The sequence below is a fragment of the Geotrypetes seraphini genome, chromosome 4 (genome assembly GCF_902459505.1).
Source record: "Geotrypetes seraphini chromosome 4, aGeoSer1.1, whole genome shotgun sequence".
Classification (NCBI taxonomy): domain Eukaryota; kingdom Metazoa; phylum Chordata; class Amphibia; order Gymnophiona; family Dermophiidae; genus Geotrypetes; species Geotrypetes seraphini.
The window spans coordinates 300,222,473-300,250,129 of NC_047087.1; the positions used below are offsets into that span (position 1 = coordinate 300,222,473).

At 44.6% G+C, this 27,657-nt stretch overlaps 1 protein-coding gene across 6 annotated transcripts in view; it reads left to right on the plus strand.

Annotated features, from left to right (window-relative positions):
* Positions 1–27,657, plus strand: part of SORCS3 (sortilin related VPS10 domain containing receptor 3) — a 1,299,528-nt gene that overhangs the window by 978,700 nt on the left and 293,171 nt on the right. For all 6 annotated transcript variants that reach the window (XM_033941704.1, XM_033941705.1, XM_033941708.1 and 3 more), the window contains 2 exons: positions 5,377–5,495; positions 27,329–27,418. In XM_033941704.1, coding sequence (XP_033797595.1) covers positions 5,377–5,495; positions 27,329–27,418 — 209 coding nt within the window. The remainder of the gene's footprint in view (positions 1–5,376; positions 5,496–27,328; positions 27,419–27,657) is intronic.

Genomic DNA, 27,657 nt, shown 5'->3' on the forward strand with positions numbered 1-27,657 from the left:
CAGGTGTACACCTGGCTGGGCCTCCGCGTGTATGGATCGCTGGACTTCATGGACCGAAGGTCTGATCCGGAGATGGCAGTTCTTATGTTCTTATGTAAAAAAACATTTAGCTGGTAAGCTTCTACTACCTCACAATAGGTATCTATACAGCAAGTTGGCATGGTTAGGGGCAAAGTTTGGATATGGATTAAGTTAGTCTACCTGAGGCGCTTGGTATGAACCAATTTTTTTTTTTTTTATATATTACATTTCTAATCTGAACGGGGGTTCGGGTGTGTCGGGGAGAGGGGCAAAGACGACGACGACTACCTTTACAATTGAGGCCTTGACTCCCTTAGTTCTGACCGAAGTTAGTTTTAAGTTCTAAGCTGCGGCAGCGGCTTCTCTCACGATCCCTGCCTGCATCGGAAGCCTTCTCCGACGCAGGTGCGGCTCGTGAGAGGAGCCGCCGCCGTGGCTTAGAACTTAAAACTAACTTCGGTCAGAACATTACCTTGGGTTCCGCGATCGGGTCCTGCTTGGTCTGCCACTGCCTGGAGAAGCTGAAGAGCGGCCGACATCCGCCTCGGGGGGGGGGAGGGGGAGAGAGAGCTTCGTGCGCGTGCGCACTCCTACCTGCGGTGCCCTACAGCGCACGGAAAACGGAACACGCAGATGGAGTGCGCATGCGCGGCTAGCGTTTATATTAGATTAGATTAGGACGGAATAAAAGAAAGAGAGACCATCCTCGGCAACCACTTTGTTAAACTGTGGTTACAACTATTGATCTTGATAGAGATTTAATTCTTCAAACATACTTTAGACATATGAATAATACTTCCTTTGGTTCAATAATCCAAATTTATCCTGATATATCTCAGGCAACACAAAAGAGAAGAAAAGACTTCTTGGTCTATCGACCAAGAGTTTTGGCATTGGGCGCTGCTATATTAGAGCAAGAAAACCCTGACTTAATATACATATGTAGGGTTACCAGATTTTCCCGAAGGAAAATCCGGATCCATGGCCACATCCCCAGGCCCGCCCTGTTCCACCTGTGTCACGCTCCCTTCTGCCCCAGCCCCACCCCCAGACAGCATCTATGCATGCATGAGCGCGCGTCACATCACCGCATCACGTCCGCACATGCACGGATGCCCCTGGTTCATAGACAACGGCGCGAAAGACAAAAGCACGCACCGACAATTGAGCACAGCGTGCGCCACCGCGCCACTCTAAATTACAGTTTTTAGGGGCTCGGACGGGGGGCTTTGTTGGGGAACCCCCCCCCAGTTTACTTAATAGACATCGCGCCGGCGTTATGGGGGGTTTGGGGGCTTGTAACCCTCCACATTTTACTGTAAACTGAACTTTTTCCCTAAAAACAGGGAAAAAGTGAAGTTTTCAGTAAAATGTGGGGGGTTACAACCCCCCACACCCCCCAGAACGCCCCCATAACGCGGTGCGATGTCTATTAAGTAAAGTGGGTGGGGGTTCCCCCCCCACGCCCCCCCCCCGTCGGAGCACTAAAAACAGTAATTTAGAGCGGCGCGCACCTCCGCGTTGCGCTCAATTGTCTGGGCGCGCCTTTGTCCCGGCGCGCTTTTGACCTGACACCGATGCCCCTTCCTGACGTGATTTCAGGGGAAGCTTTCAAACCCCGGACAAAGTGCCTGGGTTTTGAAAAGCCATCCGGACCCCCGGACATGTCCTCGAAAAGGAGGATATATCTGGGGAATTCTGGACGTCTGCTAACCCTATACCAGGGGGTCTCAAAGTCCCTCCTTGAGGGCCGCAATCCAGTCGGGTTTTCAGGATTTCCCCAATGAATATGCATGAGATCTATGTGCATGCACTGTTTCAATGCCTATTCATTGGGGAAATCCTGAAAACCCGACTGGATTGCGGCCCTCAAGGAGGGACTTTGAGATCCCTGCCCTATACATATGTCTATGGTTTACATGCCTGCCGGTGCCTAAGTCAATTTAGGTGCCGATAGACGTGATTCTAGAAATAATGCCTAACTTTGATTAGGAAGGAGGAGTGATCCTCTGAAACGGAGCCCCATAGAGCTTCAGTATCTTAGCAAGAACAATGGACTGAACGTGTCTTATCGCAGTGGTTCCCAACCCTGTCCTGGAGGAACACCAGGCCAATTGGGTTTTCAGGCTAGCCCTAATGAATATGCATGAAGCAAATTTGCATGCCTATCACTTCCATCATATGCAAATCTCTCTCATGCATATTCATTAGGGCTAGCCTGAAAACCCGATTGGCCTGGTGTTCCTCCAGGACAGGGTTGGGAATCACTGTCTTATCGGACGCCCTCACGTTGCAAGGATAAGTACCTGCTTCTTTGACTTTATGAACTGTTTTGATTCTTTATTTTTGGATATCAGGGGAAGAAGTTTGGAAGTTGAACCTCAAGTAGGTTTTTGGACTTAGTAGCAATTATACCAGCCATGGGCAACTCTGGTCCTCAAGGGCCGGAATCCAATCGGGTTTTCAGGATTTCCCCAATGAATATGCACTAGATCTATTTACACTACAATATTGCAAAAGGTGAAGTGGGGAAATAGAAATAAAGTAGTGCAAAAAAACTCCACTTAAAGGTAGCTGAGATCTATTTACATGCACTGCTTTCAATGCATATTCATTGGGGAAATCCTGAAAACCCGACTGGATTCCGGCCCTCAAGGACTAGAGTTGCCCATGTCTGAATTATTCATTGCACAGTAGTATATTAGAGAGATGAATGGTGATTTATTTTTGATGGTGTGATTTTGCACTTTATTCACTATAAAATATTGGGTCCAGGGATGTTTCATACTTGAATAACCCGCTTGGGTTAATACAACTCTCAGGCTGGGCCTGATAATCAAGTTGTGAAAACTGAGCACCCATCACAAAAATTCAAAATTTAAAAATTCTTCATTCATTTATTTCATCTCCAGTATTCTCCCAATATCATATATAATAAAACGCTAAGCGTGCATGCGCACTTGCGCCGCGTGTTCCCTGATCTGTCGCGGTGGCATGAGTGCGCTTGCGCGCCAGAGAAGCTTCCCTGCTCTCCACCTCACAATACGGCCCAACCGGCCGAAGTGTCTTTAGACGCTGCCGCGGCAAGGCAGTGCGGAGCGGCGGCTGCCGGGAGGAGGCCGCGGCGGCTTGAGGCGAAAGGCGGTGCGGAGCGGCGGCTGCCAGCCGCTAGCACCCCCTGCCCTCTTCATCGCGGCTCAGGAGAGACGTGGCAGTGCAAGGCCTGGACGTCACCACCGCGCGATGCGACGCCTGTGCGCTGCAGTAGGGACTCTAGAGGAAGTGACTAGAAGTGCAGACACCAGCTCCCCGCGACACGGCAGAGGCCCCGCACCAGAGTGAACTCACGCTGCCACCCAGAACTCCCTCACCTCTGCTGACCCTTGCTCCTGCCTGTCCCACAGGGCACCCCTGGCGATCCTGGCCCACAATAGTCGGCCCAGACCCAAGGCAGAGGAGACACTGGAACACCAACAATGCAACAGGTACTCTAATGATGCTGGATGGAAAAAGGTGGAAATAGGAAAGGTAAAAGGGGAATATTGGTAGGTAAAAAGAAGGGAGAAGGGCTACTGATGGACAGGGGGGCAGGGAAGGGGTTCTGCTGGACAGAGGGAAAGTAAAAGGAAGGGAGAAGGGCTACTGATGGACAGGGGGGCAGGGAAGGGGTACTGCTGGACAGGGGGAGGTAAAAGGAAGAGAAAAGGGCTACTGATGGACAGGGGGAAGTAAAAGGAAGTGAAAAGGGCTACTGCTGGACAGGGGGGAGAGACAAAAAGAAAAGACAGAAAGAAAGGGGGGCAGGGAGAAAGAAAGAAAGACACACATACAGAAAGAGAGAAAGAAATGCCTAAGTCTACACATCTATTCTACCACCCGTTAATTAACGGGCTAAAAAACTAGTACTATATAAGTTAGGAAGAATTTTTCCTATTATTGTTGTTCTATTCTTTCCTATTTGGGGTTTTTAGATTTACAAATAACTTTGATTGACATGCAGTAGATGTTGCATTTCTAGGTGTCTACTGAGTTAGGTGCTATTTATAGAATCTGGCCTTTAATGCATGGTTTACCGTGCAGTAACTGCTAGCACAGGATAGCGTTAAGGAGCTTAGTGGTATTTTTGCAGTTATCTTGTGCTGCACCGTGCATTGTGCATTTTTTGTGAAAGGTTGAAGAATGGGCATGGGAAGTATTTTGTGATTAATGTGTCGTAAGTACCGTTCACTAAGGACCAGTGTCTTGCAAACTGTGTGCTGCGGCACACTGGTGTCCTGCAAAGAGATTCCAGGTGTGCCGCAAGATTCTAGAATTTTACTTTATTTTTTGAAATGCCCTAAGAAATAATTCAAAAAACAAATATACACTAGAATAGATGACATGTATATTGTCTACGCAAGAGGGTCAACGTTATGAGCATCTGCGCAAGTGGAGATACAACCGACCAGACAAGCATTATTCTTTGACTTGATTGGTCCTTGAAAAATAACGCCAAATACTTTCCTTCACTTGAAAAAAAAAAAAAAGTATAAGTAGGTCATCAATCCATTCGTGAACTATGAAGATACATGTGTGACGATGACCGAAGAAGAAAATCACATTGATCTTATGAACGACCTAGTTCACAAAGCGTCATTTGCCAAGCAAGAATTGTCAGCCTTTTGGATCTCAATTTGTAATCAATATCCTAACTTGACAACAAAGCAATCAAGGCTTTTTTACCGCGAGCCTTAGCCGGCGGACGAAAATTGGTGGTGACCAGCTGTGTCGCACAACATAGCAGGCCACTAGGCTAGTTGACGAGACGGATATTAGGCAGGAGATAGACATCTGTATCCCGATGAATATTGGCAGATAGCCAGCTAAATGGGACTGAGCCGGCCGGGAGCCTTCTTGGAAGACTTAGGCCCTCTTTTACGAAGGTGCGCTAATCGATTTGGCATGCACTAAACGCTAACGCTTGCATGTTAGTCTATGGAAGCGTTAGCGCGTGCTAATCGGTGAGCGCACCTTAGGGGTCCTTTTACAAAGGCGCAGTAGCAGTTTAACACACAGAATACCGCGGGTTAAACCACCTGCCGCGCTAGTACCTAACGCCTTCTTTGACAAGGCATTAGGATTTTAGGCTGCCACGGGGGTTAGCGCGTGATGAAATGTCCGACGCGCTAACCCCCGTAGCACGCCTTGATAAAAGGAGCTCCTAATAAAAGAGGGGGTAAGTCCCACTGAATATCGGGGGGGGGATATACATTTGTATTTGCCCGTGTGTCATTGCGCCACATAAATTACAGGTGTGTCATGGTTCAGGATGAAAAATCATCTGGAATAATAGTCATGCCTGTTCTTGTTTTGCAGAAGCCCATTATTTAACCTGCAGAATTCAGGAGTGTTCTGAGACTACAAGGAGTGGACCCTTTTCTCGCGCAATTGACATAAGCTCTTTGGTTGTCCAGGACGAATATATCTTCATTCAGGTATAGAGGTTTTTTTTTATATTATTTGATTTATAGCCCATCCTCTCCAAAGAGCTCAGAATGACTTGTGTGTACTTTATTTGACATTTTATTTTTATTTATTCCAATTGGACGCGTTAGCATTTAGCACGTGCGTTGATTTAACGCTTAGCACGCACCTGGACGATATACAGACCAGGGGAGTAAGCTGGGCTGTTTCTCATGGTCAGCTGTCAGTCTGGATATTCAATGCCAGACCATTTCCAGCAAGTGGCATTAACTCTCCAAACATTTTTTGGGCCGGTTTAAATTTAATTGGTCAAGCTGATATTCAGCACTGGCCAGTTAGGTTTAAACTGGCCAAATATATCCCAGCTGTTTTGACTACCTTATATGACTCAATAATAAAGACCCCTAATTTTCCACTGAATATGAAAGAGTGCAAAAAATATCATTAACTCACTGGAAGGGCCTCAGTCATCGAGCCTACGCAAATCATAGACTCTGACCATACAAGTCTGTGTGCTTCCCCGGCTCCTTAGCTCTAATCATCGGCAACCTTCCAGTCCATTACCTCAACTAAAAGGGTTTTAAATTTGTTGTAAGTAAATTCCTAAAAATTTTTTTATCTTTTTATTTAAATTTATTTCGAATAACTTATTCTAAAATATCGGCTTTCTAAAAACCTAAATTCTCTAAATAGATGCACTATTTCCTTATGAGAGACTTAATTTAAACATCCAATATCCATTGAAATTACTTAGCTTTCAAATCATATATCCCCAGCAAACTGCTTCAGACCATGCCAACGTGGCCAGCGTTTCGTGGAAACTTATTTAAACCCACTGCTTCAGGGCCAGTTAGTCAAGCATGCTGCGGAAAATAGAAACACAATCAAAAAAACAGAAATGAATAAATGAAACTTATAAAGTAGTAGATTGAACAACCTTACCTACCTACTGAAATATATTAACTCGGATTTAGTCTCTAAACAGCAAAAAAATGGCGACAGCCTCTTTTTAAGGAGAACTGTCAGCGTCCTGACGTCACAAATAGTATCAGATTACATTAAAGAAACAGATAGCAAGAACACAGAGAAAAACAGCAACATCCATAAACTTATTAGTAAAAATGTTGCCATTCCATCTGTTTGTTTAAACCCCCCGAGGCTAAAGTCTGTAAACGATTAATCCAGCGTTGCTCATGTTGAGCCAGCGTCCGCCGAAAATTCCCACCTCTCTTGTCAGGTTTAACCATTTCTATGACAATAACCTTTAGGGAGAGAAACTCATGTTGTTTCTCGATGCAACGCTTCGCTAAAGGGGCGCCCATATTACAATTTTTGATGTTACTTTTATGTTCAATTTTTGTGAGGTCTGACCGACATAAAGGAGATCACAAGGACACCTAAGGATGTAAACAACACCCTTAGTTTTACAATCAGAAAAATGCCTTAACGTGTATACTCTACTGTCTCTTGGATTCTTAAAAATATTAGTGCAATCCATAAGGTTGCACATTTGACAGCTCCCACACATATGATGCCCTGCATTTTCTGGCGAGCAAATATCTCTAAATTCCCTTAGGGTAGAGGGGCATAGTATTTCCTTCAAATTCCGATTTCTGCGGTACGCTATTCTTAAAGAATAATCTTTAAAGGTCCCCGCTATTTTTAGTATTTCCCAGTGTTTTCTCAGACTCTTAGCAATATAAAAGCTATTCTTAGAGTATGTTAATACACAGGTCATGATTTTTTCATCAGTCTCTGAATTCTCAATAGTTCTAGCCCGTAATAGATGTTCACGATGGTTGTAATACGCCCTCTTATAAGCTGTGTTCACAACCTTTGACGGATATCCCCGTAGTAAGAATTTTTCTTTTAAACAATTTGCCTGGATCTTAAATTCAGAATCTGAAGTACAAATTCTGCGGATCCGTAAAAATTGAGAAAACGGGAGGCTCTTTTTAATGAGTTAATGATATTTTTTGCACTCTTTCATATTCAGTGGGAAATTAGGGGTCTTTATTATTGTGAATATTATTCTCACTAAGGGATTTGAGTATAGTGTGAGTACCTTATATGACTGCCAGACTTAGCCAGCGATACACTGAGATCGCTGGTAGCCGCTTATAACGCACAAATATTGCCAGACAACCAGTTAAGGGCCATTTAATTGGCAAGGAACCATTTCTGGCTGGTTAAATGATTCTAAATACCAGGGCTGAATATAATTGTTGACGCCAGATGTTTCACATCACAAGCAGTAAGGATGTATGGACTGGAACCGGTGAAAGTTGCAGGTAATCAGGACAAAATCATGCTGTGTTTTTTTTGTTGAGTGCTCCATCACCAAAGATCCAGGGATATATAGTTAAAACCGCACGCAAAGCCGGGCTGACAATCGTGCGCAGGACATCAGCGCGCTGGATTTAAATTCAATTTGAAAGCACTCCGAGGAGGGTTGTGGGGAGAACCTACGCACTCAACTTAGTACTGTTGGCACTGCCGTTGGGGGGGTGTTGGGGGAACCCCCCATTATAGAGGAAAAAGGCATTTTCCCTATTTTTTAGGGAAAAAGTACAGTTACCTCTGTAATGTGGGGGGTTCCCTCACACACACCCCCAACGGCAGTGCCAACACTACTAAGTTGAGTGGGGGACCACCCCCTCTCGGAGCGCTTTCAATTTGAGTTTAAATCCGGCGCGCTGATGTCCTGCGTGCTATTGTCTCGCACGTTTTGGACGCGGCACCGATCCAGAGGTACAATCCTGCATCTATGACTGTGTGAGTCACCTGTAACAAGGTATGACTCACCAAGCAGCAGAACGGTGGTCACAGAGAGGAAAGATGGGGACAGGGAAGTTCTTTTGGGTTTTCAGCCCAGGTGGTCCACAAGTGACCCGTCCTCTCTGCCAAGTTTCAAGCTTATTTCCTATTTGATAAAATCGATTTTTTTCAAGGATTACAAAGCGACGTACAATAAATAATTTTGAAATGAAGGGAACATACTATGTAAGGCTAGACAAACGTACACTTTAAAGGGAAATCAGGGAAGAACTACAATTTGATGTAGTAAAGAGAGCCAATAAGGATAGAACAATATGGGGTTATAATATACTAGTGTTAAGTCCGTTACATTAACGGATGTCTGTCTGTCTGGGTTTTTTTTCTTTGTCTCTCTCTTCTTGGACGCTCTCTGTCTGTCATTCTTTCTGTCTGTGTGTCTCCCTGGCTCCCTGTCTGTCTGTCTTTCTTTCTGTCTCTGTCTCCTTGGCCCCCTGCCTGCCTGTATTTCTCTGTGCGCCATACCTGCCTGTCTCTCCGTGGCCCCCTTCCTATGTCTATAGTGTCCCATCCTATCTCCTTAGTGCCCCCAGTGCTGCCTTCCTATGTCCTTAGTGCCCCCAGTGCCACTTTCCTATGTCCTTAGTGTCCCATCCTATGTCCTTAGTGCCCCCAGTGCCTCCTTCCCATGTCCTTAGTGCCTCCGTCCTGTGTCCATAGTACCCCCAGTACCTCCTTCCCGTGTCCTTAGTGCCCCAAGTGCCTCTGTCCTGTGTCCTTAGTGCCCTCAGTCCCTCCTATGTCCTTAGTACCCTCAGTGCCCCTTCCTATGTCCTTAGTGCCCCCAGTGTCTCCTTCCTATGTCACCCTCACTGCCTACCAGACTTTGTCCCACCTCCACCCCCCTGAAGCCAGCCTGCCTCCCTCTCTCCCTCTCATCCCCCTGTGCAGTAGAACTGTTGAGCAACATGTTTTCATCTCCCCCCGCCACTACTGCTCCCGTACAGCCGACCCCACTGACCCTCCCACTGCAAGACGACCTACAAACCTCCTGGCTCCAGCAGCGTCCACAGCACTCTAAACACACTGCTTCGCATCATCAGAGACAGAGACGCGGCAGAGGAAATTAGGGCAGTAGAAGGCCGCGAAGCAGCGTGTTTAGAGTGCTGCGGACGCTGCTGGAGCCGGGAGGTTTGTGGTCGTCTCACAGTGGGAGGGTCAGATGGGAGGATCAAAGGGGGTTCGGGTGCGCAGGGGGGGGGGGCACGACGACGACGAACTGCCTTACAGTGAGTGAGGGGGACTCGAAGCACGCATGTGCCTGCCACGGACATACAGATCACGGAACACGCAGATAGGAGTGCGCATGTGCGCTTAGGGTTTTTTTTTAAATTATAGATTAGATCGGGGCTTGCCTACTTTGATTGGGAATGTCAACTTAGGTTAAGGGACTCGCTAATCAGTTAAAGGCTTCTGTATATAGAAAACTTTTTAATTTTGATTTAAATTTCTCAAGGTTCTTTTCTTCTCTTATCTGAGCGGGTAATAAGGTCCACGTTTGAGGGGGCGGTGACAGAGAAGAGTGTGGTACGTCTAGAACTGCATCAGGACACATTTGTATTGTATAAGGATGAATTTGAGACATAGGACAATTCATCTGTCATTAATGCTTAAGCTGTAATACCTAAAATTAGTCAGACCTTATACATAGGTCAAAATCTTCTTTACCTTCTCTTCTAGGCTTATCCATGCTTTCATGATTATTCTTTGTTATCTGCCAGATGTTTTTTTCCCTAAATGTTTCTTTATTTTCTTTAAAGATTGTAGTTCATCCCCGTCTCCTTTTGTATGGGTAATTATTTGTACGTATGTTGATTTGTATAAAATTGTTTTATTTTTGTCTCCTGTTTTTAAATTGTCATACGCACTGAAGTACTTGACTTTGCGTGTACAACAAATTTTTAATAAACTTGAAACTATTTATGGTTCGTAGGGATGGAACAGTAAGTAGGTTTTTATCCTCAGATCGTAAGGAGCGGAAAGGAGAATACGGAAGGATAACTCGATCTAGGAATAGCGTTGTGTTGACTTGTAGGACTGTAAGGGCTCCTTTTACGAAGGTGCGCTAGTGTTTTTAGCGCACGCACCGGATTAGCGTGTGCTAGCCAAAAAAACTACCGCCTGCTCAAGAGGAGACGGTAGCGGCTAGCGCGTGCGGCATTTTTGCGCGCGCAATTCAGCGCGTTAAGGCCTTAACGCGCCTTCGTAAAAGGATCCCTAAATGTAATGAGCGCCTGTTTATAGGTTATTCGGGAGTTTTATCGGTTATTTGGTGGTTGATAGGAAGCCATAATGGTGTTACATGGTCAAATTTTCTTTTACCTGTAATGATTTTTATTGAGTATTTTGTATCGGTTGTAATCTTCTTGTTTCTTTTTGTGTGATTCCTTTATACAGTGAATTACACTTCTCCCTCGTCATTCACGGGGGATACGGGCAGAGCCGGACCGCGAATGCCGAAAAACCGCGATTATCCAGCTCTGACCCACCCCCACCTCCCTGCCGCCTTCCCGGCCTTACCTGGTGGTCTAGAGGGCTTTCGGGGCAGGAGCGATCTTCCTACGCTCCTGCCCCGTGCAGATCGCCATGAGGAAATGGCTGTAGGGAGTTCCCGTCGTAGCCTCGAGAGACTACGGGAACTCCCAGCAGCCATTTCCTCATGGCGATCTGCACGGGGCAGGAGCGTAGGAAGATCGCTCCTGCCCCGAAAGCCCTCTAGACCACCAGGTAAGGCTGGGAAGGTGGCAGGGAGGAAAAAAAGATGGATTTTTTTTTTTTTTACATTACATTTTTTATTTTACCCCTCCCTAGAAAAAATTGCGATTATATGAAACCGCGAATGCAGGAACTGCGAATGGGGAGGGGTAAGTGTACAATAATCCAGTTTTGAAATGATCCATGAATGAATGGCTCCAAGCCATGTGCGCACATCGTTTCCCTTCCCCCATACCTCTGTAACATTCCTGGCACGAGCAGCGATCCCCCCCCTCCCCCTCCAAGCTGCTGTCATGCCAGCGTCGGGCCTTCCTCTGACGTCATTTCCTGGACCCGCGCCTGGAGGTTGCTTGCACCTGGAATTTTAAAGAGGTTCGGCAGAAGGGAAGCGGTGCGCACACACGGTAGGAGGGGTTGTGAAAGCAGCGTGTGGAGGTGGGGGGGTGGCGGAGAAGAGGATGTGGAGGGGCACCTCTCGCCCTCGCTACGTCACTGGTAGTGCTTTATATTCTGAGCTTTTACTTACCAGATACACCAACCCATGCCCATGACCTTTGTTATCCTGCCAATCGAAGTCTTAGGGCACTCCCAGTGCATCCCCAAATGCCTAAAACTCCGGTTGGCCCAGGTGCCTGAGGGGCCTTAGGCGCCTGGGCCAATCAAGGCCTTAGGCCCTCCTTGGTGCATTTCATGATGCACCAGGAAGGGGAAGGCCCTCCGTTGTGAAGAGGTGGCCCTGACAGCCGGAGGGAGTAGGCATCCCTCTGGCCCACTGCACTACAAAAGGTACGGGGGTTGAGTTGGGTGGAGGGGTGCTGAGAAAAATTGTCAGGAAAGCAATTACCTCCGCTGGTTTAGGTGCTGGCATGAGCTCATATATTCTGGACACATTAACCGGCTAGCATGTAATAACTTGAATTCACCAGCTGGTCAGCACATTCCACAGCCATTCTCCACTCTGATATGCCCCCGCTAGAAAATAAATGCAAAAATGTCTAGGCTAAGTGCCTGAATGTCTTGGTACTGAGGCTAGACTTTCAGGCCAGTTTCTATAAATGATGCCTAAAAATAGGTAATGAAAAACAACAGCAAAGGGTGACCTCTGATGCTACATCACTTTATTGCACAATCAAGACTCGACACGACCGTGTTTCGGCCTGAAAGGCCTGCCTCAGGAGTCTGTATGAATGCCTTAGTGGCATTTACTACTACTTTAGAGATTTATATTGTACTCGACTGTGCAAAGCGCCCTTCGCTTTTGACACTATGTGTGGACGCTGTCACTAAGGCATTTATCGCTGCTCCACCAAAATTTCTCCATTAGAAAAAGATTCCGTAATTTCTCTATTCTTCAATATCTTCAAAAATACAACCGGACTCCTGAGGCAGGCCTTACATGATTGTGTCGAGTTTTAATTGTTGAATAAAGTGATGTAACATGTCTGACTTTGAGTGTGAACCCACTATCTTCGTACCTGAAGAAGGTTGGAGCAAATAGAAGATGTATAGAAAGCAATATATAACAATAAAACATGTAGCAATATAAACTAATTAATAAGTGTTGTGTATTCCTCAGTTACCACATTACCAATGCATACCTTGAATCCCACTGGCTACCAATAAAAGCAAGAACACAATTCAAACTCTACTGTCTCATTTTCAAAGTAACCCACGGCATGGCACCCAGTTACCTAAATAACCGTTTTCACCACTACCTCCCACCAAGAAGAAGAAGAACACAGAACCTCTTCACCTACCCCCCACTCAACGGTACTCGTCGAAAGAAACTTTACGACAACCTCCTGGGGACACAGGCAGCTAAAATAGACTCTGACATCTCAAAATTACTGACCAAAACAACAGACATAAAAGAGTTCCGCAAAGAAATAAAAACATTACTGTTCAAAAAATATCTCCCATCACTCTAACCACCACCCAATGAGCTCCCAATCAACGACTTCGGAAATACCCACCTATATCATCTTTTTATCTGTGATCTAGAATGTACTGTAATTTCTTCTACACTACACCCGATTTAACCGATCGAGTTGACATGTATTACCTCTGTAAAATGCATTATCTTCTCTTATATGTAATATCTTCTGTAATAAGTATTATCTTCTGTGAAATTGTAGTATTATAACTCATTACTGTTCCTGTAACTTACTCTTATCCTGAAATGTAACTCTACTGGAATGTCCCAGATATTTTCTATATTGTAATCCGCCTAGAACCGCAAGGCACAGGCGGAATAGAAATCCCTAATGTAATGTAATGTAATGATTGTAAAGCTATGAAGACAACCGCAGAAAGCTGAAGTCTAAGCTTAAATCAGTCAGCAGACTATATTCCAAGCCACGCCCATACCATCATAGGTATTCACGTGTGTATAGTGAAATTAACACAAAAGTGCTCTCAAGTGAATATTAACTTAAATTTATATATATCCAATAAGCTCCAACCTAATATCTCAAAAACGGAATCAAAAATCAGTATCAAAAAATAGTGCTTTGCTCAAAATATGCCCCCTTAGTTCATCTTTAGATTTTTTTTTTTCAATGTTTGATCTTTTCATGAGGAGACACTCAGGTAAGTCCCAACTGGAGAAGATGTCTTCAGGCTCTAGTAAGCCTAGTTTCGGGGAAATATCCCTTCCTCAGGAGCCTTCCACCTGTCGCCAAAACCGACCTTGGGCTAAGACACTGAAACCGTGAAAACACTTGAGAGCACTTTTGTGTTAATTTCACTACACACGCGTGTGTACCTATGATGGTGTGGGCGTGGCTTGGAATATAGCCTGCCGATTGATTTAAGCTTAGACTTCAGCTTTCTGCGGTTGTCTTCATAGCTTTACAATCACACTGAGGAATACGCAACACTATTATAAATTAAGTAGTTTATATTGCTCCATGTTTTATTGTTATATATTGCTTTCTTTATATCTCCTATTTGCTCCAACCTTCTTCAGGTACAAAGATAGTGGGTTGTTATGAGAGGCACTTGATTGGGTATTTAAGGGTTAACTTTGAGTGTGAGCATTTACACCTCACAAATGCAGGTATTCTGTAACATCATAGAAACATAGAAAAATGACGGCAGATAAGGGCCATATAGCCCATCAAGTCTGCCCACACTATTTACCCACCCTCTTAGGTCTTCTGACCTCTTAAGTATAATTGTAATTATACTGTCACTCTACTGACCTGCTCATTGTAATTATACCGTCACTCTACTGACCCGCTCATTCAAGTCCTAGTGACCCTATCCTTGGCATGACCTCATAGGGATCCCACATGGGTATCCCATTTGTTCTTGAAGTCTGGGATGCTGCGTGCCTCGACCACCTGCACTGGAAGCTTGTTCCAATGCTCGATCACTCTCTCCGTGAAGAAGTACTTCCTGACGTCTCCACGAAACTTCCCTCCCCTGAGTTTGAGCGGATGTCCTCTTGTGGACGAGGGTCCCCTGAGAAGAAAGATATCGTCTTCCACCTCGACCCGTCCTGTGATGTACTTAAATGTCTCAATCATGTCTCCCCTCTCCCTACGCTCCTCAAGAGTGTAGAGCTGCAATTTGCTCAGTCTTTCCTCGTACGGGAGACCCTTTAGCCCCGAGACCATCCTGGTGGCCATCCGCTGAACCGATTCAATTCTGAGCACATCCTTACGGTAATGTGGCCTCCAGAATTGCACACAGTACTCCAGATGAGGTCTCACCATGGCTCTATACAATGGCATCATGACTTCAGGTTTCCTGTTGACGAAGCTTCTCTTGATACAACCTATCATCTGCCGTGCTTTAGATGAAGCCTTCTCCACTTGAGTGGCTGCTTTCATGTCAGCACTGATGATTACTCCCAAGTCTCGTTCTGCCGTAGTTCTGGTTAAAGTTTCTCCATTCAAGGTGTAAGTTTTACAAGGATTTCCGTTACCGAGATGCATGACCTTACATTTATTGGCGTTAAAGCCCAGCTGCCATGTCAAGGACCAATTTTCTAAAGTACGCAGGTCTTGTTCCATAGCATCCTGTAGTTTATATCCGTTTACTATATTGCATAGTTTGGCGTCATCAGCGAATAAGGTTACTTTGCCTTGAAGCCCTTGAGTCAGATCCCCAATGAATATGTTGAAGAGGAGTGGGCCCAGGACCGAACCCTGTGGTACTCCGCTAGTCACCTCCGACATTTTAGAGAGGGTACCGTTAACTACCACCCTCTGAAGTCTGCCATTAAGCCAATCTTTAACCCATGCAGCTAGAGTCTCTCCTAATCCCATTGATTTCATCTTGTTCAGCAGCCTGCGGTGTGGGACACTGTGGAACGCTTTGCTGAAGTCTAGGTACACGACGTCCAAAGACTCTCCTGAGTCCAGTCTTCTTGTTACCCAGTCAAAGAAGTTGATTAGATTTGACTGGCATGACTTACCCTTGGTGAATCCATGTTGGTTGGGATCCCGGAGATTTCCCTCGTTCAGGATCGTATCTAATTTATACTTAATTAGTGTTTCCATGAGTTTACACACAATTGAGGTGAGGCTTACCGGTCTATAGTTTGCAGCCTCAGCCTTGCAGCCCTTTTTATGTAGAGGAACGACGTTGGCTGTTTTCCAGTCTAACGGAACTTTCCCCGTACTTAGTGAGAGATTGAAGAGCACTGCCAACGGTTCTGCCAGAACGTCTCTCAATTCTCTGAGCACTCTTGGGTGTAAATTGTCCGGTCCCATGGCCTTGTTTACCTTTAGCCTTGCCAGTTCGTTGTAAACGTCCCCAGGTGTGAACTCAAAATTCTGAAACGGGTCATCCACGTCTTGTTTTATCATCAACTGTGGTCCGTGTCCCGGTGCTTCGCAGGTGAAGACTGAGCAGAAATATTCATTTAGTAGTTCTGCTTTTTCTGAATCCGCCACCGTGTAGTTTCCGTCCGGTTGTCTAAGGCGTACTATACCGTCTGTGTTCCTTTTCCTATCACTGATATACCTAAAGAAGGATTTGTCCCCTTTTTTAATGTTCTTTGCCAGAGTTTCTTCCACTCGAAGTTTGGCCTCCCTAACTGCTCTTTTGACCATTGCAGATCTGGTCTTATATTCTACTTTAGTTTCTCTTCTCTGCGTACGTTTGTAGGAAAGAAATGCTTTTTTCTTCTCTTTAATGAGGTGCGAGATCTCTTCAGTGAACCATTGGGGTTTGTTGTTTCTTTGTCGTTTATCTACTGATTTTATGTAGCGATTAGTTGCTTCGTGTATGGATGATTTCAGATACGACCACATGGTTTCCACATTGCCGGTCTCTGCTTGGTCCCATGCGTGCGAAGTCGGTGCCCCGGAATTGGAGCACCTTTGTTTTTGTAATTGATTTAGGGGATCCTTTCCCAAGGTTGAACCATACCATGTTATGGTCGCTGGAGGCTAGCGTATCTCCTACCGAGACCTCTGAGACGCTTTCCCCGTTGGTGAGTACTAGGTCTAGGATTGCCTGGGCTCTAGTGGGTTCCGTTACCATCTGTCTGAGATGTACTCCTTTTATGGAGGTCAAAAGCCTCCTGCTGCTGCTGGTTGTTGCTGAAAATGTGTTCCAGTCTGCATCAGGTATGTTGAAGTTCCCTAGCAGTACAGTTTCGCCCCGTAGAGTTATATTCTCTATGTCTTCAATTAATTCTGCGTCCATGTCTTCCGGTTGTCTTGGAGGTCTGTATACCACTCCAAGATACAGGCATTTTTTGCCACCTCTTGCCAGGTTTACCCAGAGGGATTCCCCGGTATACTTGACATCAGTGATCCTGGTGGTCTTGATGTCCTCTTTAATGTATAGTGCTACCCCTCCTCCTAACCTGCCCTCTCTGTCCTGATGAAGTAAATTGTACCCCGGTATAGCCATATCCCACCCATGTGCGTCCGTGAACCAAGTCTCGGATATTGCCACTACGTCCAGGTTGGCATCCCTTATTTCAGTTTCCAGTTCTAGAATTTTATTGCCTAAACTGTGTGCATTAACATAGTGCATAAGTTCTGAAAATGGCCCGGACCTGTTCATGCTCCTCACATGGCCACCCTCCCCCTTTGGAGTTGGGTGCTGTGAAATTTAGATACACAAGTTATAGGGCATGAGGCAAATTCGTGCATAAATGCATAATTCATTGTTAATGGGTGCTCATATTTGGATGGTCTATATACAGTCAAACCTCGGTTTACGAGTACCATGGTTTACGAGTGTTTTGCAAGACGAGCAAAACATTTGTAAAATCTGCGACTCGTAAACCGAGCTTGACTCGCTATACGAGCGTGTCCCAGAGTAAAACATCCCGCATCCCCCTCTCCATACCTTGCAATGCCCGCACACCGACTGCAGATTTTCTTTCCGATTCTCTTCCACTTTAGTTTTGCCTTTCAGGGTGTCCAACCTGCTGCGCCGGGAGGCCCACTCGAGGGCAATGCTTTTGTTCCCTCTGCCGCCCCCTGGAGGATTGCCTTCTTGCCGGCTCCCTCCTCCTTGCTGTGTTCGCTCGGGGCCGCGGGCGGCAGCTCCTGCATGCCTCCTGCGGCTGGCCCAGAGACGTTTCCTCTGATGTTGCGACGTCAGAGGGAGGGCTTCAGGGTTGGCCGCGGGGGGGCACGTGGGAACCGCTGCCCGCGGCTTTGAACGAGCACTGCGGCAAGAAAGAGGAGAAAGCCGGCATGAAGGTAGGCACCCACGGCACAAAACGAACGAAAAATAAATTAAAGCTGCAAAGCCCCAGTGAGGTTGGTTCGGCTGTGGAAAGAGCCCCAGAGCCCCAGTTCTGTTATGTTTATGTTGGTCGCTGGCAGCAGTAGCAACGAATTGTCCGAGTCTCCGTTATATCCTATGGGGAACTTTGCTTTCTTAAACGAGCGTTTTGGATTACGAGCATGCTCCTGGAACGGATCATGTTCGTAAACCAAGGTACTACTGTATAGGGTTACCATGTGGCTCCAGAAAAAAGGAGGATGGATTAACACATCCAGGTTTTACTTCCTTTGCTTTCAGATTGAGACATCTGGGCTTTACTTCTATTGAAAGCAGTGGAAACAAAACCCGGATGTCTCAATTCATCTTCATTTTCCTGGAGCCATATGGTAACTCTATCTATACAGAATCAGGGGGAGAGTCCCTAGCTGGGACTCTGAGGCTTGAATACTAGACTAGAGCAAGAGTCTAGAAAATGACATGGTGACAGAATGTGTCACTGTCCCTGCGGTTAACAATAGAAAACCATCACCATGTCATTCTTTAAGGAGAGAAGGAATGCTGATGTAGAAGGACTGAGCTTGAGATAGACACTAAAGAATGACAGTTTCTGGTATCCAGAGCAGATATTGTGATGTCATAATGCCTCATTCCACCAATGCCTAAGAGCCAACCTCATCAATGATGTCACAATGGCTTCATTATCCTAGACTTGGCTCACATAAGAATCAGAGTATGAATGGGCCCAGCCACTGACCCTCAAGCCTTGCATTGAAGAACGCTGATGTAGAAGGACTGAGGTTGAGATAGACACTGAAGAATGACACGGGATGGTTAGAACATAAGACCATAAGCGTTGTCATGATGGGACAGACCGAAGGTCCATCAAGCCCGGTATCTTGTTTCCAGCAGTGGCCAACCCAGGTCTCAAGTACCTGGCAGGAATCCAAAGAGTAGCCACATTCCAGAGCTGAGTTTGTGATGTCATAAAGCCTCATTCCACCAGTGCCTATGAGCCAGCCTCATCAGTGATGTCACAATGGCTTCATTATCCTAGACTTGGCTCACATAAGAATCAGAGTATGAATGGGCCCAGCCACTGACCCTCAAGCCTTGCATTGAAGAACGCTGATGTAGAAGGACTGAGGTTGAGATAGACACTGAAGAATGACACGGGATGGTTTCCCACATTCTGTCACAGTGTCATTCTCTAAGAACTAGGATTGCTTAACAAATCTTAATGTAATTGTACCAGCACAAAAAAAAAAGCACACCAGAATCACTGAAAGCAAAAAGTCAATCAGGAAACGGAAACTAAGATTGCAGAAATAAGACAGAAGTAGAAATACTGTAGATTGGCTAAAGCAGTTTCTCAAGAGATAGAATGTCTCTTAGCTGCTTTCCCCAATCAAAGTTTGTAGCTTGAAGGGGGGGGGGGGGAAGTGCAGAAATTTAATGACACTGGAAAGAAACCCATCATTGTTAGAAACAATATGAAATGAATCGACATCCCTATAAAATACTATGATTTGCATGTATTCTTGTTAACAATTGCATAGTAAAGTGAGGGGGGTTCACCTCGGGCACTCTGCCCCCCGCTCCTTCCCACTCCTCCCCTGTCGCGCGCTTTCACTTCCCCTCCACCATACCTCTAGCTCTTTGCCGGCACGAGCAGCAACTCCAACCCCGCTGCTCGTGTCAGCTCTCCCTCTGACGTCACATCCATGCCCCGCGCCGACGTGGGCAGCAAGTTGGTGATGGTGCACGTGCCGGGAAAATTAAAGAAATATTTTGTATTCCGTATAGGAGGAGTGTGTGGCACAGCGGTTGGAGCTACAGCCTCAGCACCCTGGGGTTGTGGGTTCAAGCCCCGTGCTGCTCCTTGTGACCCTGGGCAAGTCACTCAGTTCTCCATAGCCTCAGATACGTTAGACAGATTATGAGCCCTCCGGGACAGATTGGGCAAATGCTTGAGTACCTGATTGTAAAAAACGCTTAGATAATCTTGATAGGCAGTACACTTCCCCCTCCCCATTTGCGGTTCCTGCACTCGCGGTTTCATATAATTGTGATTTTTTTTCTGGGGAGGGGGAAAATAAAAAAAACAGTCTTAATGTAAAAAAAATCCATCTTTTTTTCCTCCCTGCCGCCTTCCCGGCCTTACCTGGTGGTCTAGAGGGCTTTCGGGGCAGGAGCAATCTTCCTACGCTCCTGCCCCGTGCAGATCGCCATCAGGAAATGGCTGAAGGGAGTTCCCGACGTAGTCTCGAGAGATTACGGGAACTCCCAGCAGCCATTTCCTCGTGGCGATCTGCACGGGGCAGAAGCATAGGAAGATCGCTCCTGCCCCGAAAGCCCTCTAGACCACCAGGTAAGGCCGGGAAGGTGGCAGGGAGGTGGGGGTGGGTCAGAGCCGGATAATTGCGGATTTTCGCCATTCGCGGTCCGGCTCTGCCCGTATTCCCCGCGAATGATGAGGGAGAAGTGTATATAAAAACCTAATAAACTTGAAACTTGAAACTTGCATTTCCATTCCATATTTTATAAAGAAAAGTAGCCATCCACTTATAATAGATTTAAATTGGTACTTTAATTAATAATCATAATCATAATCATAATTTTATTTTTATATTCCGCCAAAGCCATAGTAGTTTGAGGTGGTTTACAACAAGAAGAGCTGGACAGTCAGCGAAAAAGAATAGCAATGAAGTCTTTGGTTATATAAAGTCACAATGTAGGGATATCGAGTACATGTGATAAGAGTGCGGGGAAGGTTTAAGAGTTCTTGGTTACAAATCGGTTAAAATAGTTTTCTGAAGTTAAGATAGGATGAGGAGTGCTTGATGATGTTGCCTAGTCAGCCGTTCTGTTGACTTGCTTGGAAGGCTAGAGTTCTGTCAAGGAATTTTTTGTATTGGCAGGTTTTTATTTAGGGTGGCTGAACATATGTATTCTGCGTGAAGGCCTGGTGGAACAATCCAATTTAAAATGGGAGACCGGGCATAGGGGGGGCCATACCAAGAATAGATTTGAAACAAATTTGAAACAATTAGTGATTTTAAATAATAATAACAACTTATATACCGCAGTACCGTGACGTTCTGTGTGGTTTGCAAAAGATTAAAAATACAATTGAATAAGAGATAGAAATAAAATGATTAGAATAAAATTATACGAATCTAAATAGATTACGAAGCTTACAATTATCCCTCCAAGCTAATTACCCAGATATTTCAAGAATAAATGTGTCTTTAGATGACTCCTAAATTCCACATATTAATTAGAAAGCTTGATCAGACATTCCAGGTCCTTACCCCAAAATGCCGCTTGGTATGATAAGACATCGAAGATGTTTTTTAAAAATTTACAACCTCTAGCAGACGGAAAGACGAAATTCAAATGCGAGTTCCTCCTATATTTATTGGTTGCAAAAGAAAAGAGCTCAGTTATATATTTAGGGGTTAAACCAAACACCACCTTGAAACAGAACCAACCAAAGTTTTGTAAATTCTCTTTTACAAAATCACCCTAATTGTTGCGTGACGTTGCAGCTCATGCATTATGCAGCAGTTCTGAGAAGTAATGTTTCCCTGCATAAAATCTTGGGAACGTACTTTAACCTTCCATTTGCAGAAGATAATGTACTCTATATTTGAATTGTAATTATAACTTCAATTAGAGTCATCTTTGAGCACTTTATCTGTGTCTTCAGTAAAGAAAAAAAAAATGCATCAAGTTATGAATCACTGAGCACTTTACCTTGTTCTCAGTAAACAATAAAAAATAGTTTTTGTATCAACTTATGCAAGTTTGAAATCTGCCATCATTCTACCTCTTTTTATATATCTATAGGATTCTTTTTCAAAAGAGAAACACGTCCCAAAAAAATGGCATATGGACATTTCGGGACTCATTTTCAAAAACGATAGATGTCCAAAAGACAGCATAAACCAGCACTCACTAGTCAAAACGTCCACGTGGGCATTTTCAAATCAGACTTTCTAGATGTCTCTCTGGTTTTTTTGTCTCCAGTGAAAAAATAAAAATCCAGGGCTTTTTTTTAGACGTTTGGCTCAAGACCTGTTTTAAAAGCGTCTAAATACTAAGATGGTACCCAAACTGACCAGATGAGCACTGAAGGGATTAAGGCATAACCCTTACACCCCCCAGTGGTCACCAACCAGTTCCCACCACCCAAAAATGTGAAAAAAAACCCTAACTAGTACATTCTAGCCCAGGGGTGTCAAAGCCCCTCCTCATGGGCCGCAATCCAGTCTGCATTGAAAGCAGTGCATGTACATAGATCTTATGCATATTCATTGGGGAAATCCTGAAAACCCGACTGGATTGCGGCCCTCAAGGAGGGACTTTGAGACCCCTGCTCTAAGCTGATAGAGTCCTCCAGCTGCAATGTGATAGTGAAATAGCACTCCCCACTGGCAGGACTGTAGGTTGAGGACTCTGCTCAGCTTAGAGCAGGGGTGTCAAAGTCCCTCCTGGAGGACTGCAATCCACTCGGGTTTTCAGGATTTCCCCAATGAATATGCATGAGATCTATTAGCATACAATGAAAGCAGTGCATGCACATAGATCTCATGCATATTCATTGGGGAAATCCTGAAAACCCAACTGGATTGCGGCCCTCGAGGAGGGACTTTGACACCCCTGTTCTAGCCTATTTTATGAGGGGGTACTGAACAGTTCTCAGCCCAAGCAGCTTCAGCTGCTAACACAGACATTTGAGCCCATTATATCTTGCTTATATTGCATGGTGAGCCCTCCAAATCCTACTATACCTACATTAAGATGACATCTGCAGGCATAAGGCCTATTGTTGTGGTATACAGGTGGGTACAGGAAGTTTGGGGTGGGTTTTGTAGGGCTCACCATACAATATAAGCAAGGTATAGTGACATCTGTGCCTGGGACTTTTAGTGTGAAATTCCCTACAGTACTTTTTAGAAGAGTCCCTCTACTATGCTCAGTGTGTCTTAGCAGTTTGCTAGTCAAACAATCGATCAGTGCTGCACTCTTTCACGCTATCAGAGAGATTTTTTTTTTGTATAATTCATTAATAAATATAATGAATATCTGAAGTACAAAATACTTTCATTTTTATGACCTCAGCAGCTACACTCCAGTGTCATATTTCATGTAAAGCTGGAGTTATACCATAGCCAGCCTCCTCATCGGTCATTATTTGATCTCCCTAGACCTTACCTGGTGGTCTAGAGGTGACGTGGGGCAGGAGTAATCTTCCTACGCTCCTGCCCTGTGCAGAGTCGTTATCAAAAATGGCTGCCGTGAGTTCCTGTTGTAGTCTCGTGAGACCACGGGAACTCACGGCAGCCATTTTTGATGATGGCTCTGCACCGAGCAGGAACGTAGGAAGATTGCTTCTGCCCTGCGTCACCGTTAGACCACGAGGTAAGGTCTGGGGAAGTCTGGGATGCAGTGATTCAGCCTTTTAAAACTAGGGGGAGGTCCGGGGCAAAAAAAAAAAATCATGAATTTGGGTATTAAACCCGCGGATTCGGAGGGAGAAGTGTCCTGATATTCATGGAAGATTACCCCTAAGTTTTCCATATAAGATAAGTCACTTTGTGCTTTTAGGAGTTCATTAAGATTAATTTATTTATTTATCACAAGATAGTCAAATAATGACCGATGAGGAGGCTGGCTACGGTATATCTCCAGTTTTACATGAAATATGATGCTGGAGTGTAGCCGCTGATGTCCTAAAAATCAAAGTATTTTGTACTTCAGATACTTATTCATTATATTTTAAGAGACTATTTATTAATGAATTATACACCAAAAAACCCCTCTCTGATAGTGTGAAAGAGAGCAGCACTGATCGATCGTTTGACTGGAATTATTGATTAGCATCACTCAGAAAGATTTTCTCTATATTTTTGAGGGCCAATACAGACTGTGAACAGTTTGCTAAGCATGCAAAAAGGAAAACTTGCTTTTGTGCGTTTTTCATGTGGACATATTTATATTCGAGAATTACCAAAAAAGACAGACGTACTAAGGACCAAAATGTCTACATAGATCCTTTTTTTAAAAAAGAAGGTCTTGCTTTTTTGAGAATGGACATTTTCTCTACTGGATTTCTGGACATCTTTCCCAAAACGTCCAAGCTCAGACATCCTATCGAAAATGCCCCTGCACGTTTGCTAAAACGTTCAAATTGCCGTTTTTTAAAACACATTTTAGATTCTTTTCTATACTGTTTATCTGCAGGGCATCTAAATCTCAAGAGGGTGTATCGGGGGCATGTTTTGGACAGGATTAGGTTGGCCTTATGATTTGGGTCTTTTTCTGCAATAACGGAACGTTGCAGAAAACATCCAGGGCAAAACTTGAACGTTTGAGGCTAGACCTGTTTCAATAGCAAATAAGTGCCAAAAAAGGTGGACAAACTGACCAGGTGACCACAGTAGGTGTGCGGTGCGGGCGACTCGAAACGTCGAGTTTTCTTCAAGCAAGGCTGCTTGTGAGGCGTCCGCATCGGGGCTACGTTGGATCACGTCACCCATTAGTGAGAATAGCTGCCTGCTGTTCCTGGATAACAACTGTTACGGTAAGTAACATTGCTATTTGGACAACAAAGAAAAACCTAAAAAAGAAAAACCTTCAGAGACTCCAGCGGATTCAGAATACCGCTGCCAAGCTTATCTTCGCAAAAAGCAAATTCGACCACGTCTCCAAAGTCCACTTCAAATGTGCCTGCCTCCTTTTCAAGATCCTACACGGCATCCTCCCTCCCTTCATTCCTCTCGCTTGGAACTCCTCTAACCCCAATTCCACCAGATCCACCCAAAAACTGAAACTTTCCTTTCCCTCTCTAAAAGAGCCCTTGTAGGAAAACTAGGCTCTTCCCTCCCTTTCAGAATCACTGAGCTCTGGAGCAACCTTACCTCCCCTCTTAGGAATCTTAACTCCCTCCAACTCTTCCGTAAACATCTGAAAACCTGGTTATTCTCAAAAATGTAACTCCTCCTCCCTCTCTGGTCATTCTAGTTCTCTAAATTTTTCTCCTCATTTTGCCTCTTCCCTCCACTGGAGTTCCTTTCTACCCTAACTCTTGTTAACCGTGTCCAGCTTTACGAATGTAGAGATGATGCGGTATACAAACCTAAGGTTTAGATTAGATTAGAAAATGGTTCAAAAAAGATATATGCACTGAGAACACATACACCTAAGAAATGGCAATTTTCAGAAAAAAAAATAAAAAGAGAGATGTTTTTTTCTCTACTGGAAAATAAAGGCCATATGCCCTATCCAAGCTCCCCATCCGTATCACCTACTGTTTCTTCCTTCCCATAAGAAATCCCACACTTTCTTGAATTCAGATACAGTCCTCATCTTCACCATCTCCAATGGGGAGGTCATTCCAACCATCTACCACGCATAGAATGCGAAAAATAGAAAATGGAAAGGTTCTACAGCTGTGATAAAAATGTGCGTAGTGTATGTGAGAGGCCCACTTAGGGGTCCTTTTATTAAGGCATGCAAACTGATTTAGCACGTGTCAAAGATTAGCACGCGTTAAATGCTTAAGCATCCATTATATTCTATGGGCGCCTTCGCCTTTAGCGCGTGCTAAATCGGTTAGCACGCCCCTTAGTGTATGAGAGACGCCCACTTAAAAATATGCTGTTAGACAGGGTTTATAGACACTGATAGAAGGGTCAAAACTGATAGGTAATCTTGAAGTTTGTCAATTTGTATATGAATTTTATGTATGTTTTATTGTAAGCGACTTTGGGATCCTGGTTTTTTTGTTAGGTTTTTTTTTTTTTTTTTTTTTTTGCTTGTATGCAAATCTACTTGTTACTGAGGTTTTCATCAATAAAAATATTTTTAAAAATAATTAAAACATTCCATGCTACTGATCCAGGGCAAGCGATGGCTTTGCCAATATCAGCCTCAATAGCAAACTATGGACTTTTCTTCCAGGAATTTGTCTAAACCTTTTTAAAACCAGCTTTGTTAACCACACTTACCACATCCTCTGGCAGTGCGTTCCAAAGCTTGACTATTTCCTGAGTGAAAAAATATATGTCCTCCTGTTGGTTCTAAAAGTATTGCTGTGTAACTTCATCGAGTGTCTCCTAGTCTTTATAACTCCTGATGCTATTAATACAAACCAAGGCCCTCTTTTACTTAGCTGTGGTGGAGGTTTCTACTACGGCCCAGGGTGTTCTGATGCTTCTCTGATGCTCATAGAAATTCTGTGAGCGTCGGAGCAGCATTGGAGCATTCAGTGCTCCGAGCCACGGCAGAAAACTCTACTGTGGATTAATAAATGAGGAAGCATTTTAGCCACAAAGTTTGTGCTTGTGAACTTTGTACCTAGGTAGATAATTTGAAAATTGTCCCCGTAACAACATTATTAGGATGGAAGTGTTTGAGCCATAATTTATATTTGAATATAGAGCTTTTTGATATTTTAGATAGGGCAAGAGGTTCCTTCAGGGCCCAGCCTACAGTAGTAATTTGATTTTGAAGAACGTACATGGAAAATAAAACATATTAAAAGTCATAATTTTATAACTGTCGCCCCTGTGGACAATTTTCTGTAAAAGTAATAACTACTGAAGTGAAATTTGTATCTCAAATGGATGAGATAAATTTATGAGTTCATAAGCCAGTTGCATAGATAAATGTGATTGAAATGACTGCATTAGATTTCTTTCTGCAAAATCTTTTTGAACATTAAATAGTTTGCAGCATTTCAAAGTGCTTCAAGTTTATTTTTTTCCCATATACGTGTGTGTTTGAGCTGTTTCGATTGTTTAACATGATAAAACACGGAGAACTCTGAAGCTTTTTAAACTTGTTCTCTCACTACAGAAGACACACTTTTTTGAAGATTGAAGGTGGTCAATGAACGATTTATAAATGTATCAAACTTCACCCCACCCCTTTTACTAAGCCACTGTAGAGGTTCCTACCGCAGCCTCGAGTGCTAAATCCTCCTACGCTTATAGGAATTCTATGAGCATTGGCGCATTTAGCGCTTGTACAAATATTCCTGCCCTCCCCCCACCTCCCGAGATTACAACCTGAACCTCTCAAGCAGTTTTTATAGGTTACATTTCTCCCTCCCTATTCGCGGGGGTTAGGGGCAGAGCCGGCCTGCGAATAACTTTTGGCCGGCTCTGACCCACCCCCAGACCTTACCTGGTGGTCTAGCGGTGACACGGGGCAGGAGCGATCTTCCTACACTCCCCACCAGGTAAGGTCCATGCTCCGATCACCCCCCCCTGCCTCTGATTGCCTCTCTCCGTCTCCGATTGCCCCCCCGCCACCTCTGATCGCCTCCCTCCGCCTCTGATTGCCCCCCCGTCGCCTCTGATTCCCCCCACCCCCGCCGCCTCTGATCGCCTCCCTCCAAGTCCCGGGGCCATTTTTTTTCGATGCCAATGAGCGATTCTCAGGGGGGGAGGACTGGTGAAAAAACCGCAGATAATCGAAACAGGGAGGGGGAAGTGTAGCTTAAAACAATGATGCTCTATCATACCTCTTATGCTTTTTGTTTGAGGATATTTAATTAACTGTTTATTTGCTTCTCATACTGTAGGTGACTGCTGGAGGGAGAGCAACTTACTATGTGTCCTACAGAAGGGAAGTTTTTGCTCAAATAAAATTGCCCAAATATTCACTGCCAAAGGTAAGACATATTAAAATTTGTGAATTAAATCTTCATGTATGGAATCAGATGTTGATACAAGACAAATCACTATGGTGTTCTTTTACTCAGCTGGGGTACTACTTGCCGCAAGTTAAAAATGCTTAAAGCGGGATGTGACCTGCGGTAAATGGGCACTTTTGAACATACACACTGCATGGGAAAAAAATGTATATATACAGTCATGTGCAAAAATTAGGACACCCCCATGATATATTCGG